This window comes from Anopheles coluzzii, chromosome 2 (assembly GCF_943734685.1).
Source record: "Anopheles coluzzii chromosome 2, AcolN3, whole genome shotgun sequence".
NCBI classification, from domain to species: domain Eukaryota; kingdom Metazoa; phylum Arthropoda; class Insecta; order Diptera; family Culicidae; genus Anopheles; species Anopheles coluzzii.
In genome coordinates this window covers 28,306,417-28,322,073 of record NC_064670.1, presented here as the reverse complement: position 1 = coordinate 28,322,073, position 15,657 = coordinate 28,306,417, and the positions used below count along the sequence as shown (strand labels likewise).

The 15,657-nt window shown below is 50.3% G+C and overlaps 2 protein-coding genes across 7 annotated transcripts; both read left to right on the top strand.

Moving 5' to 3' along the window:
- Positions 1–3,041: 3,041 nt before the first annotated feature.
- LOC120961554 (protein FAM91A1) lies at positions 3,042–6,847 on the top strand. Its single transcript, XM_040385338.2, has 12 exons — positions 3,042–3,346; positions 3,450–3,534; positions 3,611–3,751; positions 3,837–4,351; positions 4,426–5,293; positions 5,368–5,574; positions 5,642–5,755; positions 5,817–6,059; positions 6,119–6,156; positions 6,225–6,328; positions 6,412–6,481; positions 6,557–6,847. The coding sequence occupies exons 1-12, from the start codon at positions 3,260–3,262 to the stop codon at positions 6,665–6,667; spliced, it is 2,583 nt and encodes an 860-aa protein (XP_040241272.2). The 5' UTR covers positions 3,042–3,259; the 3' UTR covers positions 6,668–6,847.
- A 72-nt stretch (positions 6,848–6,919) lies between these two features.
- Positions 6,920–15,570, top strand: LOC120961553 (polyhomeotic-proximal chromatin protein-like). Of its 6 annotated transcripts, XM_049607687.1 has the most exons (6): positions 7,818–7,961; positions 8,025–8,313; positions 8,630–11,906; positions 11,981–13,101; positions 13,173–13,271; positions 13,330–15,570. In XM_049607687.1, the coding sequence occupies exons 3-6, from the start codon at positions 8,737–8,739 to the stop codon at positions 13,575–13,577; spliced, it is 4,638 nt and encodes a 1,545-aa protein (XP_049463644.1). In that variant the 5' UTR covers positions 7,818–7,961; positions 8,025–8,313; positions 8,630–8,736; the 3' UTR covers positions 13,578–15,570. The 6 variants fall into 6 exon arrangements, with proteins under 6 accessions (XP_040241271.2, XP_049463644.1, XP_049463646.1 ...); XM_040385337.2 differs by lacking the exons at positions 7,818–7,961; positions 8,025–8,313 and adding an exon at positions 6,920–7,117; XM_049607689.1 differs by lacking the exon at positions 8,025–8,313.
- The last annotated feature ends 87 nt before the right edge of the window (positions 15,571–15,657 follow it).

Sequence of the window (15,657 nt, the reverse complement as noted above, 5' to 3'; positions counted from 1 at the left end):
TTTGAGATTCGTTTTTTTTTTTACATTTATTCAGGGAGAAGAATCCAGAAAGTGTCACAGAAAAGGATACATGTGTAGTGCATGATTTGTTAATGGATTTTTTAAAGAGCGACTTCAATATTCAATTCTCTATATCGACTCTTTTGCCCTGAGAATTGAACAGAGTGAGTATTCGGCATCTCTGCTTAGGCTCTCAAACGGTGACATATAAAAGGACCGAATAAATCACCCACCTCCTACCCAAATGATAATGGTGCGAACTCTACCCCAAAGCATACCGTAGACCTAGGCATTATGGTCGACAATCTGAGTCAATTAGTTCCGATGGTCAGTTGAATTTTACGATCCACAATCTCGCATTCGATTGCATACAGGTCGCGAAGCTGGTACTGGATGATATTTAAGCGAGCCGCTTCCCGCCACTTCCTGCGCGTTGGTCGGAAGAGAATCTTGAAAATTGTCCCTTCGGCCATCCAGAGAATTATCCAGTGGTAAGATAAATCCCTACAAATCGACACATATGCCTTCCCTTGCCGCTAGTCCTGCAGCGTGTCTAAGCCCGTGCTCGGTTGTAAAGATGTTCGAAACGGTAGTAAAACCAGCCACAGCTAAAAGGGCATTAAATTATATGTAAAACCATATTCCCTCTGCTCGCTGCCTGGTTGCCTCGATGCCGATGCTGAACCATCGTAAAGTTTCGCTTTTAAAACGCTCAACGCTCAAGCTCGAAGTGCTTTGCTGTTGCTATTGCTATCGCTGTTGTTTGGTCGTCTATCGGGCAGGCACATGCACGCACCTCATAGGCCGGTGAAACTTGGCTGCATCTCGGGGTCCGCTGCATTCGCATTCGCGATGCGCGTCGTTGCGATGCGGAGGCGTGTAGAATCGGCATGGGTTTGCAAAATTATGGACGATCGTGTGGACAGCAAGTGAGGGGTCAGCGAGTGGTGGGTAAAGATCGCGATCCTTGAAAATTAATTGCCGCGAGTGACAAAGAGAGAGAGAGAGAGAGAGAGAGAGAGAGAAAGAGAGAGAGAGAGAGAGAGAAGGAGATAGAGAGAGACAGGGCGAGAACACTTTCGCGTCCAGGGATGTTCAGAGGATGCCGTTTTCTCTACCACACAAGGCTCGTCAGATTCTGGCAATGAATTCTGCCCCCAAATGGCGAGTCCATTTTACGACTCCCAGGGTGAGGAGTACATAAAACCCGCAACTGGTCAAAAGGTGAGCAACATGGGTGTCAAGATCGTGACACTGGTCGTTCGGATGGAACAAGAACAGGAAAGGGGGAAGGATTGGAAGATTCCACAGAGGAAGCCCGGGAATGCACTCAATGTGCTGACAAATCATGCTTCGAATGGTTATCACTTTGGTGACAGCGAACGTTACAGTTACGGGGCAAGATCAGCAGCGACTATATGTGTGTAGTTAACCCATTCACGAAATTGAACGAGTCTGTTTGGGGGAACAAATTGAAGGTGTAAATGTGACGAATGGGTTTAAGAAAAAAACAAGAAAATAAGAAGCTCCATCAACGCGGCACGTGACAATGCGTTCGGCTGCAAGGCACCAGAATTGCATCGGACACTTCCATGGGGCGTTTTGGGCGCGGTGCAGTCACATTGCCGGGTGGGTGGGTGGGTATGGGCAGCAGCAGGAAAGCCAAAAGCTGCCGCTGGGTTTCGAATTTCGCGCATGAATGTGTCGTTTTTTGTTTTTTTTATGGTTACCACAACGCAACGATCCTCGGCGTAACGCAACGGTGATCGGCAACAAAGGCAGAACCGTGCAAGGTGCGAGAGGCGGAAGAAACAAAACAACAGCGGAGGAAGAAAAAAAAAAAGGTGACACACTGAAACACCTCCCCCCCCCCTACTCTCCCCCCTTTTCAACCACTCACCGTGCAATACGTGGGTCACACTAAAAGTCAATGGCCGCTGGTAGCGCCCGCACGGGCCACCCCTAAAAGCGCCACGGCCAAAAAGCGATCACTGTTTCACTTGTTGGTTTTCTTCGCTTTTTTTTTAGTGGTGGAAACTGTGTTACGAAAGAAAGTGCCATCGTTTTCGGGGTGCGATTGCAATCAACTCAACTCGACTCGTAAATGTGTGCGTGTGTGTGTGTGTGTGTTTATATGCTACAGCATAGCGAGCACGCAGCAGTCCGGCCGCCGTGCGTGCGGATCAAAACAAAACACCACTAATAACTGCGCACACTGTGGCTATCTCGCTCTCGCGCCCTTGAGCGAGCAGTTCACAGCATGATGCTCCGTTTCAACGGGCGCGGTTTCTTGATAAACCGGTGCGATGTGCTGGTTGGTCTCGCTTTTACACACAATCGCGGTCGACCTTTTTTTTCTCCCACCGTGCGAAGAAAATGACAAGGATCCTCGAGCAGCCAGCGGCGGGGTGCGGGGCTGCCGCGGTTATGCTGCTAGCTATGTTTTCGGATCGGCCCGGTTTGTCGGCCTTCCGTTTTTGGACGCACTCCCCTACGTCACGTAGACCCGCGACTGCCTGCTCCGGCTCGCCTGGGTCGTCTCTTTTCTGGCTACGTGCACGAACAGGCACAAACACGACTGGCTCTCGATAATTTGTCCCATTCATCAACGTTCTTCTTGTTTTGCAGCGCACTTTATGTGGGTGTGTGGTTTGTGGGGTGTTTTGAATGAAACAAAAATAAATCTGTTTTAGATTTAGTAAATGGAAAATTCAACGACCGACATAAAAATATACATGGAGGATCATTTTTGTGCAATTATTACGCTTTGCTGGGTTACTTTTCAATCCACCTCTTCTGCTTACCGATATCAGCTGCTGGAGTGAGCTTTTGCTGGAGCTTTTGACAGCTGGAAGCACAGTGGTTTCGCTTCATGTCAACTTTGCAATTCAAATCTCTCTTTCACTAGCAAACAATTAACAAACTACATCGCCGAGTAGATTCCTTTCATTCGTGAGCATTATTTATTATAAAATATCTTCTTTCAAGGACGAATAACGATTATCTTCCATCAAAACCTTTCAAACATCTGGCGGCTCTCGCTAGCTGTCACGAAAGCGCATACACGTCACACGCACAGCGCCCCAGCTTTTGCTCCATCAAAACAACACACAGTCGATCGGGGGTGCCCTCCGGAGGGTTTTTTCCTGTGTTAATTTCCTCACAATTCCTGCAACATTCCTGTCGCTTTTACCACCAGCCGGGATCGGTTTGTCTGCCCGCTTGACCCTCCCAGGGTGACGACACAGCAGTACAAAGGATGGGTTCCGGGTTTGTGTCCAACAAGGTGGAGGAATGCATTCGTCGCAATATTGCCTGGAAGGACTTGAGCTCGGACGTGCGAAAGGTAAATAGACCGTCAACCCAGAGGTGGTGCGATAATTGGTGGGTGTGCGTGTTTTGTACGTGTGTGCCATAATGGGGCTTCTCGCGCTTGTACTTTGTTGCAGGCTCTCAACAACGATGAGGCCGAGTATCGCAAACAAATTGTGGACTACAGCTTGCTCAACCAGCTTCGATTTCGTGGCAACATCGGTAAGCAGCGCTTTTTTTGAGGCTGATCCGTATTAGTAATGCTTGATGTGTTGCTTTTTTTTATCAATCCCAACAGTGTACAGCGTGACGAAGAATGAGAAGAAGTATTACGAGCGGCTGGTGGAGGTGAACATACGAGCGCTCCACATATTTCCTTATCATCTGGCGGACGTTATCACGAAGGGATTGCGCGTAACACCGTTCAACTATTATACAGGTACTTCACAGGCGGCAGTTGCCTGCCAGTGCTGGAACGCTGGAACGCCCGTTTGCTAACGAACGTTACGCCCCACTCGTTCCAGACATGATTGCATTCCTGCTGACACACGACAAAAATTACGATGCACTGCCCAACTTTACCGCTGCCGATTGTTTGCGCGTGCTGGGCATCGGTCGCAACGAGTATCTGTCGATCTCGAGCGATCTCAAGTCCAGCTCGCCGCGCTCGTTTTTCAAAAAGAACCCGTACCACTTTCTGCCAAAGTTCCCGCGCACCGTGACGATGCATCCGTGGTGGATTGTCGAGATTGGCCACATACTGGAGAAGGACGTGGAGCACCTCAGCCTGGAGGAGATCAACACGATCGATCAGCTGATCGACTGTGGGCCCCAGACGGCCGGCACGCTCAACCTGGACACGGTGCAGAAGCTGTACCGCAAGGGACTGATCTACCTGGACGTGCCGATCAGCAGCGATGATCGTATTAACATTCCGCCGTTGCGAAACTTCGTGATGAATCGGGTCGCGGGTGATTATTTTGAAAATTTGCTGTACAACGTGTTCGTAACGACGGACGAGCAGTGCACCATATCGGAGGTAAGTTGGTCGGCGGAGGACCGGTTGTAGCGGTTCCTATTCCTACATTATGTTTCTTGTACTGTTTGTTTCAGCTGTCACAGATTCTGCAAGTGCACATGGACACGGTGAAGCAGGCCACCTCGTTGTTCTGTCGGCTCGGGTTTGCCAAGATAAAGAATGCCTTTGCCGAGTTCAAGCTGGACGAAAGCTGGCTCCAGCAGCAGGCGGACGGTGGGGAAGACGCCGCCGCCTACAACTACCACGCGCTGCTACTCTCGGAAGTGCCGCTGGAAGTGAAACCATCGCCGGACGGCAGCACACCGACCGTGCCCTTCTTCCCTCCGTCCGATCCGTCCAGCCCCGCATCACCCGTGCCGCTCACACCGACCGATTCCGGGGCACCGTTTGCGAAGGAAAAAACGACCCCCGAATCAACGGGCAGCGGCTTCCGTGCGGCGAAGCGCGTCGGCTTTCTGTTCGATTCCACGCTGACCGCGTTCCTGATGATGGGCAACCTGTCACCCGGGCTGAAAACGCACGCCATCACCCTGTTCGAGGTGGGCAAACTGTGCGACGAAGGGATGGCCGATCTGCTCGAGGAGCTGGAAAAGGTGTCGATGCTCGATGCGGAATCGGAGGGCGAGGTGAGCCGCTACTTTAACCACGCGGTACTGCTCCGGTCCACGATCGTGGCGCTGAAAAGCTCGCTCAAGATCGAGCTGGACCTGCTGCGGCTGGAAAGCATCGAGGGGTTGGACGTGCAGACGCGCAACCGGCTGCTGGAGCGAAAGTACAAGTACCTGATCTCGGCGGCGCCCCTGTCCGGTTCGCTGTCGAGTCAGTTTACCATTCCATTTTTCGGCCAGTTTTACCAGAGCTCGGCCGATTCGCACATTTGGTCGAAGCTGTTCTACTACCATATGGGCGGTTACGGTCCACCGTCTTTGTTTCTGAAGAAGGGTAAGTAGGAGGGGGGGGGGGGGGACTTCGGAATGCTTAGAGTAAAGCAATAATTTGGTAAACGTTTCGCGCAGGTACCGTGTTGAAATCCTTGCCACGAATGTTTCTCGGCTACGGCAAGCTTCTGATCACGATTGTCAACACCGATTCGTATGTGTTGAATTCGGAGAAGTTTTACACGCTGAACGAGCATCTCAAGAATGAGTGTCTGCTTATTCAGGGATATGGTATCAACGAACCGGCCAAGGTTCACTACGAGCCGTTTCCGTTCGACATAAACGGTAGGTAGATTGGACGGCTTGGCTTAATCTAATGAACAAGTAGTTAATCGTTTTATTCCATTTACAGACGAAGACAATCGTTGGGGACAGCATGCAGCTTGGAACGGATTGTCGCAGGTCGTGAATATGGAGAAAACGTTCGGTTATGTTACGTTCATCAACACAGGCGTTCCGGACCTGGGTAAGAATGGCGCTTGTATTTGGTCATATCATCAAAGCCACTAATCGGACTGTTTTTGCAGGCTGCGACAATTATAATCCCTCCGTGGTACTTAAAAGAACGGGTGATAAGAAACAAAAGAATACAGCGAAGAAGGAAGAGCCAGAAACCCCCAGTACACCACCAGTGACTGCAGCAAATTCAGCGGAAGAGGATGATAGTACGGTGGATCGTTCGTCCACCACCGAGGAAGGGAACGGTGTGATGGAGGAACTGAACGATAAGCTCGAACAGCTGCAAACTGCTGAATCGGACTCAGATACAGGTAGAAATTAGTGTAATGTTGTTTTGTTAAAATGTGTTAAGGTATCTTGTTTATTTCAGAAATCTCGAGAAAAAATTCACTACTTAATGCAGCAGAGGTTGGTATGGGATTTGCGAGAAGCAAGGATCATTACACTAACGTTATTTTGTTTTATTTTCATTGCAGGAGTGGACCATACTGGACATAAACTTTGGTATTCCACTGTTTGACGTAGACTGCAACACCAAAATTTGCCAATACATTTTACAGCGTCTATGCATTGACGAAAAGTAAGTAAATGTACATCAACGAAGCAACTTTGAGGGAATAACAATGCAAATGTTTTTTTTTCATGAATCTTCCCCTTACTCAGCATATCAATGTTGAAAGAGGTGAATCAACAGATGGAAAGGAAATATCTTAAATTTATTTCCCAGTGTTTGGTAAGTTTCCTCTACCGTTGATCGAACTGTGGTCCCTTGTGTAAATGTGCTTAATTGACTATTCTTGGTTTTCAGTTTTTTGAGGACGAAAACATGGAACTAATTAAGGCAGGAAAGTATGTGCCAAAGCTACGCATCAATCTTGCATACGAGAATGGGAAAGTGCAAAGCTGGGACGGCAAATAATAATGATGGGCCCATGTGTGTGTGGTGGGGCTCGTCGCAAATGCCGTCGTTAACATTTTGATCCGAATCCTTCCTGCGCTCAGCAACCAGTGTATTCCAGTGTATTGTTTTCTTATTTTACGATGGAGAAGAATAAATCGATATAATCGACTACGGCGGAAACGTGGCAGTATTTTTAAATGCCAAGCATGTTTCAATTTATTGAACTGATTTTTCAAAAGGAGTGAAAAAATAACCCCTCTCTGTGAGCCTATCTTCCCATCCAACCCTGTGCACGCTGTCAAAGTGACGGGCGCGCACAGAAACGTCAAACCGCGGTATTTTCTTCATAAACACAAACGAAGGGCGCAAGTCGTGTTGGCTTTCGTGCAGCGCACTACCTTTCGGCAGCGATAAAATTCGGTGTAATTTAGTGGAAAAGCACAAGTAATACTACATCGAGCGTGTCCGGTAAGTTGTGCACCGTGTAGTGCATGGGAAGGAACCGTAATCCGTCGACTATGCCGAAGCGATTCCACCAGCGGAAGATGCGGCACTTTTGTTTGATGGTGTGCGTGTGTGTGCCTGTGTGTACGTGCGGGAGCGAGAGCGTGTGTGATTGTTTGTTATGCGGTTTGTTCGTGATCGTCCGGTGCGGTGCCATCAAGCTGCCTGCCGCGTAATTTTGCTACAAATTCTATGATTTATGAATCACTCCGCGAATAGAGATGACGTTGAACACGGCTGCGCTAATGTATGTTCTATGGCTGCTCCGCGCTGGGCGGCATATGTGTTGGGGGGAGGCAATTTTTGATGGTATGTTGCAGCTGCTTCTTTCGCCTTCGGAAAGTTCGTTGACTTTTGCGCCTAATGTGGGTGGTGTCTGGGGGGCCTAGGTACCGCGTACCGCGTGGGAAAAACCGTGGAAGCATGGATGAAAGCATTATATTGCGAAAAGTATTGGAAAGCAGGTGAAGAGTTCTGATTCGCATGACCTTTACCAATGACAGAACGCTTGAAAATGTTTGTTTTGTCCTTCGTACAGGAAAGTATAAAATCGATAGTTGTGTTATTGTGTGATGCAAAAGATTAGTGATGATAATGACCGGGTCTATTAGTTTAAAAAAAATAGAAGAAAAAAAAACACAAAATTCCACCAAGCCTGTGCCGCTGCTGCCGGTGCAGAGCTCTGCCGAAGACTGCAAACAAAATAAACTGTGCGAACTGTCAGTTGCCGTTTTTTTGACAGCGGAAGAAAAATCGTCCGTCAGCGATAGGAGCAGAACACACACAGCAGCCAAAAGTAAAAGATTGGGTAGGAAAGCAGCCGTAAATAGCGTAACCATAAAGGGTCATAATGGAGTGAACTGTGTTGCAGTCGCTGGCCGGACCCTTTGCACGTGCATTGCCGATCGTTGTACACGCGGGGCCCATACGCATCACGGCAGGGCGAGAGCGGAACGAGGCGCAGTTTCGGGCGCTCGGTGACTGCGCGGTGGTGAAGTAATCACGCAAGAGGCAGTGCAACAACAACAGCAGTAAAAACAACATTGTCCGGACGAGCAAAAAAGAAGGCCTTCGCCAAGTGCTTCCAGCAGCTGCCGCAATTTATAAGTGCTGATTTTGCAGCTTGACGACGGCAGCTCTCGCTTTGTGCGTTGTGAAATGTAGGTCGTACTAAGGTGTAGCTCTTCAAGTTGTGTGCTGTGTGGAGAGCGAAAATAGTCGTCTGTTTTTCATTGTAAACACTGTCCCGGGGAATGGTGTTGCGGTGGGTGTCTCACAAAGTGTATTTTCCGGTTAACAGGCGGGTCGATTACTTGTTTAAGTAACAATGGAACGATAATGTACGAACACAAACTGATCTAGTACTCTAGGAGGGGAATTGCGTTCCCTTATCAACCAGCCATTCCTGTGCCTGGCATTGTATTGCATTGTTGTTTTTGCAGCCTGCTAAACGTTGCTTGTTTTCTCTCATTGTAGATTGCAGACACTGAAGCGAAGGCATTGACGAAAGCACACTGTCCCATCCAGCAATCCAGAGAGGGAATTAAAAGGGTGCGGGTGTTGGTAGCACAGCCACAAGGGTCATGTCATGTCAGTCAACGACACGAGCACAGGAGGATCCGTACGCGTTCACGGAATCGGCACCGCTGCAGACGAACTCACTGGCATACGCAAACCATTCGAGTGCAGTTAGTGGTAGTGGTAACAGCAGCAGCAGCAGCAGCACCAGCAATAGCAGCTCCAGCAACAGCAATAATGCAACAACCACCTCGACCACCATACAGACCGCGTCCTCCGGGGCAAGTCTGCTCCTCACGACGACCAACGCGGCCGGTACGGCATCCAAGGATAAAATAGTAACTGTCTCCCCATCCGTAAACGCTTCATCCCCGGCCACACTGAAAGTGCGCTACAATGGTGTGGTGGCAACGGGGCCAACGATTGTAAGGGCCCCCATGACGGTCGGCACGACGGTGCCCGTGTTCACGAAACCGGTGCAAATAAGGGCACAGACGGCGGCACAGGGTACGGCCACCCAGCCGGCCCAGCAAACGGTGACGGTCGGCAAACTGATCAAGAAGGTGCTGCCCCAGCAGAATGGACCGATGATAACGACCGTCGTTGCGGGCGGGACGAAAATAATTTCCCGCCTGCAGCAGTCCAGCCAAGGGGCGGGCGGACAGCAGCAGCTGCAGCCGGTGATATCTACGGCCGGGGGGTCGATTTTAAAGTTTATCAAAATTCCACCCCAACAGCTAGCGAAGGGAACGGCGGCCGGTGGGACGACGATACCGCAGGGAAGCTTCATTCAGGTAACCGCCACAGGGGAGGGCGCGGGCAGGAAGCTGCTAGTGAACAGTGGGGTCGGTAGTAATGGCGTAAGTCCAACCATTTCCGTCGCTACCAGCACGGCAAGGATAGCAACGGGCGGGACGGCTACCGTCAGTCGGAACGTTGCTGGCGTGACGGTGGTGCCGAGCCTTCCCACCGGTCTGCCGACCAAGATCCGGCTAATGCAGCCGCAGATGCAAGGGAAACTGATCTTGCAAACGTCCAATAGTGGTACTGGCACGCAAATTGCTACTCCGGTTAGTGTAGCGACGCTGCGAAATACGCTCGTGAAGCAAGCACAACAGCAAAAACAACAACAGCAACAAACACAGCAGCAGCAAACACAACAGCAGCAACAACAACCCCAACTACTGCAACAGAAGCAGCAACAGCAACAGCAACAGCAAATTTTGCAACAAAAGACAGTTACATTACAACAGCAGCCAACTGCCCCCACGCCAAAGCAGCCCCAAATCATTCAACAACCATTACAGCAACAGCAGAAATCCCAACCACAGCTGCAGCCCCAAAAACCCACTCCCTCGCAAGTGCAGCAACAGCCGATTCTACTCAGACAGCCAACGAACGTACCGCAGTTGAAGCAAAAGCAAATCCTAACCATCCAAACATCGCAATCATTGTCGCAAACGTTGGCGAAAGTAACGTCTCCTCAGCAGCAGCAGCAACAGCAGACAGCCAAGCCGCAACCGTTGGTGCATCAACCCCAAACGTTACCAAATCGTGAAAATGCCGACAGCACACAACATTTGCTAAAACCACCGGTACAAAGCGCTACAGTTCAGCAGCAGCCACAGCCGCAGCAAGTGGCAAGTTCCAAAGGCCTACTGCAGCAGTCCGTGCCCAAACAGTCGTTGCTTTTGCAGCAGCAACAACAGCCCCAACCGCTCCAACAGTCATCGAAACAGACGCCATCGCCTGCGTTGGCGGTGCAGTCCACCGCTAAACCACAACCGACGGCACAGCAATCCCAATCGCTGCTGCTACAGAGCCAGCGAAAACAGCAACAATCGGTCGCCGTATCGCCAGGGAGTAAGGTGCGGCCCGTACAGCAGCCCCAGAAAGTGGTAACCTCGGTAGCGCCCGTGTCTCTGCTCACCTCGTCGGTGGTCACGACCAAGGGTGGCTCACTGCTGGTGAAAGTGAACGAACCGTTGGTAGGAAAATCGGCAAAGGACGGTGCAAGCAGAACGCCAGTCGCCTCGCCCGATGTGCGGCGTGTTGTGCAGCAGCAGCAGAGTTTGCTCGTTGGGTCGGGAAATGTAGCCGCCTCTGTTCCGCCTACTCCAAAAGCACGCGATCAATCACCAGCGGCCAATAGTGCGGAGAAGAACATACGCCCATCCCCAGCACCAGCAGCATCGGGTGCGGCCGAGCCTAAAGTCGCTCCGGTGATTGCGAAAAAGGATGCAGCCGATGCGATTGCTCCGTCCAGTACCAAGGACAGTGTGGCGCAAAGGGAAATCAAGCTTACAGAACAACCCACCCCGCAGGAGTCGAAACAACAGCAGGCAACGAAACTGGGAGACTCGTCGAGTACGGCCACTGCGAACGGGAAGGTGGTGCGGCAGGCATTGGGTCGCAAATCGGCAGCTTCGGGAAAAACGCCTGCCAAAGTGCAAAAGACGGGCAAGCGAACCTACAGCCAGCATGCACTGGAAGACCAGCAACAGCAGCCTGGTCGTGGAAGGACATCTTCGGTGGAAGTTAATGCCACGATTGGTGGCAATATTTCGCCATTGCCGTTAAAAGGCGCCGTTTGCAGCTCACCGAACGTCTCGCCCGGTTTATCCGAGGCCAGCTTAGCCGCTACATCGCCGCTGGCCAGTGTGAAGCTGGAACAGGAGGTGGAGATAAAGCAGGAAGACGAGGAGTCTGCCGATGAAAAGCCGGTCAAGCAGCAGCGCTTTGCGGCACCGTCGGTTCCGGGCGCGGTCGTGGTACCGTCGAGACGCCCGAAGGTGAAGGAATGGCATGCGCCCGGTGCGTACCTGTTCGATCTGAAAGATCCGGGCGACGAGTCGGACGACGACGCTTACGACGAGTACCCGAACACGCTTTCCTTCTGGTACGAGGAATCGATTGCAATCACCGTACCGGAGAGCAGCACGTCCAGCTGGGGAATGAATCCGAAGCAGCGGGGGACGCTGTCCGGTAGTGGGCGGGGCGGAAAGAACAAATCGGCCCGCCGAACGCAGGACGCCAAGTTCCAGATACGCATGCTGTCGCGCGACGAGCAGCTGGAGCTGAAGAAGGCTTACCTGCAGCGGCGGGCAGTCCAGTGCAGGAATGGTTTGCGGATGCGCAGCATAGTGGCGGCCGCCACCAAGAAGCGATTGGAATCGATGGCAATAATGGTCGCCAAGCTGGACAAGCGCCGGCAGGCGGAGCTCAACAAACAGAGGTAAGTGTTGTTCTTTTAGTCCCCACAAGCCCACGAGGATTAACTAATTGCAAAATATATTGCTTTCCTTGCAGTGAAAAAACGCCCTGTGCTCACGAGGGCTGCACCAACTCGGCCCTTGTAATGACGGCCCACTGCTACGATCACATTACGGAGGACACGGAGCAGTGTTTGTTTCAGCGATGCACGGCCAAGTTTTCCGACAACAGCCAGTGCCGGGTGCCGGTGTTTGACGTTAGCCACGAGCTGATCCTTTGCAAGGAGCACGCCTGGAAGCACGACAATCACGACAAGATGTCCCACGAGGTGAAAATGCACAAGAAACCAACGCCGGCAGTGGCGCTGGCAACGCCAACGGCAACCCCCACGCCGCCGGCAATGGCTGCAGGGCGCAAGAAGCTGAAACCCGCCCAACCGCCGGTCATGGTGCGAACACAGAAGCGGCCCAAAAAGAAGAAGAAGCTTACACCACTGCAACAGCAAATACTTTTGCAGCAGCAGCAGTACAAGCAGCAGTTTGCGATGCTGCACCATCATCCCGCTAGCCAGGGGCAGGCGAAACAATCTGCTCCTGCTGCTGCTGCTGCTGCTGCTACTGCTGCAAACCAGCTACAGCGGCCGACAGCGGAAACGAAGTTGATTTTACAGCAACAGCAGCCCCAGCAGTCCCAGCAGCAACAGCGATCCTTACTGACCACTTCGTACAGTAATGGTAAGGTGCAGAGACAGGTTAAGGTGTTGTCGCCGGTAGCTTTATCCAAGGCAACGCCAACGCCAGTAGCTGCTCAGCCCGTCCCGCGGCAGCAGCTTCTGGCCAATGGTGTCACTAAAAGCCCACCCAAACCTGTTCAAAGTTCGAACATGCCCTCCCACCCAACAGCGCAAGCGAGTCGTCAGTCACACATTCCTGCTGCTGCTGCCGTTGCCAATAACCGAACCGGACCTGTCAGTGTCGCTGGATCGACCGTTTACCGAGCGCCACATAGTAATAGTGCGACCGCGAAGATCGTGGAGCAGATAGAGCACGATCACGAGCAGCAGCAACTGTCGCAGCAGCACGGTAACGCACCGCCGTCTGTAAACACGCAGGATCTGCTGACGATTTGTGAGAACAGCTCCGCGTACGCCAGCTCGGAAGACACCGGTGTTGGTGGGCTGTCGGAATCCGAGCTGTTGGCGACGCAGGATGTGATAGGTAAGCGATGCGATAGCGTGCCAGAGGTACACAGTGATTGCATTTTGATGTGTGCATTTTCCCATTTGCAGAGGAGATTATACCATTTGAGTTTAGTAATCTACTGCATCCGAATGTGCTGAGCCATTTGCCGCAGGATGCATTGAATGAGCTGCTGTGTCTGGGTGCAGGTGAGTAGTGCAGAAAGACGGTTTCTTTGGACAACTCTTATTTGTGATGGTATTCCAGAGCCGGTTGAGGACGATACGGGTGATTCTCACGAGAGTTGTCCGCGTGAGGTGGAGGACGACATCGAGCGTGCCCTGGAGCATGTGAAATCGCTCGACGATATGGCGGTAGAACCGAGCAGCTTGTTGGGCGATTTCCTCGACAATGTGGACGATGAGATGCTGGACGGATCGGATATGTGCACCGACGAGCAAATGCTCCAGCCGTCAAACAAGACGGGCGAGATTAGAGGCATGGTGCATACGTAAGTAGTGCCGGGCATTGGCCGGAGAGTGAGTTGAGCTTTGTTGCAGTGAGGTAATTTTGCACGACAAGCAATTGAGGTTGACAAAACATGGTTTAGTTGATAGCTTTAAATTAAATACACTGCTGGAAGTTGTGTTTTAAAGCTTGATTCCTTGATTCCTGAGGCTCACCACCAAAACCGATTGTTGTTGTGCGGTATTGGTAGACCACAAACAAGTTCTCTAATTTTAATAGCTTCCCGATGATTGAGTGGTTAAGTTTTTTTCTTTTCAATACTCACACCAGCATCTTCGAAGCGCTCAATTTTGCTCCCTTTGACATCATTTTTGGCTCCCATCTTACACAGGCATGGCCAAATGTATGGCAAACATCTCTTCTCGCTCTTGACGCCAGTGTGTCAATCTTCTTGCACTGCAATATATAAACCAGAGTGTGTAGGGTTTTTTTTGTTGTAAAATCAAAATAACTTACTGCGTTGGCTGTAAAAGCACAGCGTCGAAATTACGCTTTCATCTATATGTAAATAATAACAATTTTAAGTACCGTTCACAATCGCAATCGCCAGAGCAGGCGAAGCTTTTAATAAACATTCACTGTAAATAGCATTGAGTAGTGTGAAATAATCACAACCGGGGTGAGCATCTGTAGCGCAGGAATGAGTTTTCCTTTCATAAGATGTGGTTGTCTGACTGTGTGCGTGTTGTGACGGAAGGTGTTGTTCAGTGAAACGATAGCAGAGTTAGAGATAAGGGCACCCATAATGGAAACTGTGCGAGCGTGTGAAGAGCAGAGATGAAAATGTCCCAGTAAATACGTAAACGGTTAAATGGATTCAAAAGAGTTGTTGTTAGAAGAGAAGCTGTAGCATTTAGTGTGGCAGAATCGTCGAGCAGAAGGAAACTAAGATCCCTCGTCCAGTACGCGCGGTTTGTGTGTGGGTGACTCACAATGTGTATAGTAAAACCCCCTCGACCCTTTGTTATCGCACACCGATTTGATGCATTTACGATGCATGCCGTTGTACATATACAATATAAATACAGAGTAACATTTACTACTATCCACAGCGCCACATAAACAAGATATATATCTATTTTAACACACGAAATCGATAACTGTACCTGATTAAAACAAAAGCAAACACAGAAACACACACCCACACACGCGGGGGTGCGGTTTTTTGGCGTTCATTTCTACAAAACAATAAACGGTACGCTTTGTTTCGGTTTGCTTCGCACGTAGAGTGCTTCTTGCCGAGAGGCACACACACACAGGGAAGATGAGTTTTGCCATCCTTATCCTCTCCCGGGGGATTTGGGATTGGTCCGGTTTGAGCAGATCGATACAGTGTGTGGTGGATATAGGACCGTAGCCGTATACACTACTTAGTGCGTTGATCACGAGACACCACCGCCGAACCTATGCGTTCATGTAAAAATATTATAATTTAAGGGGGAAACAGGAAACGGGGGTGTGACTCAAACTCATGTTAATACGACCCTCGACGAGACAGACAGTGAAGTACGATGGAGGAGGGAAGTCGGATGTTACAAATGTAAGCCTCTATCTCTGGCCACTCATAACCTGGGGGCAAGAACCGGGGTAAGCTTTAGTTTTCTTGTAGTGAGAAACCGTGCAAAACACAGTAATCGTACCAACTTAACCTATGCATAAGTTCAACCTGTATGGGAAGAAGTAGAACCTTTAGCCAGCTAGCGTTAAGCAAAACAACCACATTATGATCTCTACAGTATTCACAACGAGAGCTCTCAGCTGAATGGTGTTGTGTGTGTTGTAGATTTCTGTATAGTAACGGCAGTAACAGTTAGGTAAGCAGACGAACCACCAACGGAGAAAAAAAAAAAAATGGACAAACCCTACAAAAATACTAGCGAGAACTGTACGCTTGTTTAATAAACACATACGAAACACAATTATTGTAACACAGTGCTTTTTGTAATAAAACGGTAATAAAAACCCAAAAAATAAGCATCCAGCGACCCGCTGCTTAGTGTGATGAGGAAAGAACAGTGCATTAAGGGAGCCATCTAATCACTAAACTCCATGCAATCGCGTCTACGT

Excerpts from the sequence above, each read along its gene's own strand:
- LOC120961553 (XM_040385337.2), top strand. The coding sequence starts at position 8,737 with ATGTCATGTCAGTCAACGACACGAGCACAGGAGGATCCGTACGCGTTC. Across the intron at positions 11,907-11,980 it reads GCGGAGCTCAACAAACAGAG|TGAAAAAACGCCCTGTGCTC; the intron begins GTAAGTGTTGTT and ends CTTTCCTTGCAG. Across the intron at positions 13,102-13,172 it reads GGCGACGCAGGATGTGATAG|AGGAGATTATACCATTTGAG; the intron begins GTAAGCGATGCG and ends TCCCATTTGCAG.
- LOC120961554 (XM_040385338.2), top strand. The coding sequence starts at position 3,260 with ATGGGTTCCGGGTTTGTGTCCAACAAGGTGGAGGAATGCATTCGTCGC. Across the intron at positions 3,347-3,449 it reads TGAGCTCGGACGTGCGAAAG|GCTCTCAACAACGATGAGGC; the intron begins GTAAATAGACCG and ends ACTTTGTTGCAG. Across the intron at positions 5,294-5,367 it reads GTCTTTGTTTCTGAAGAAGG|GTACCGTGTTGAAATCCTTG; the intron begins GTAAGTAGGAGG and ends CGTTTCGCGCAG.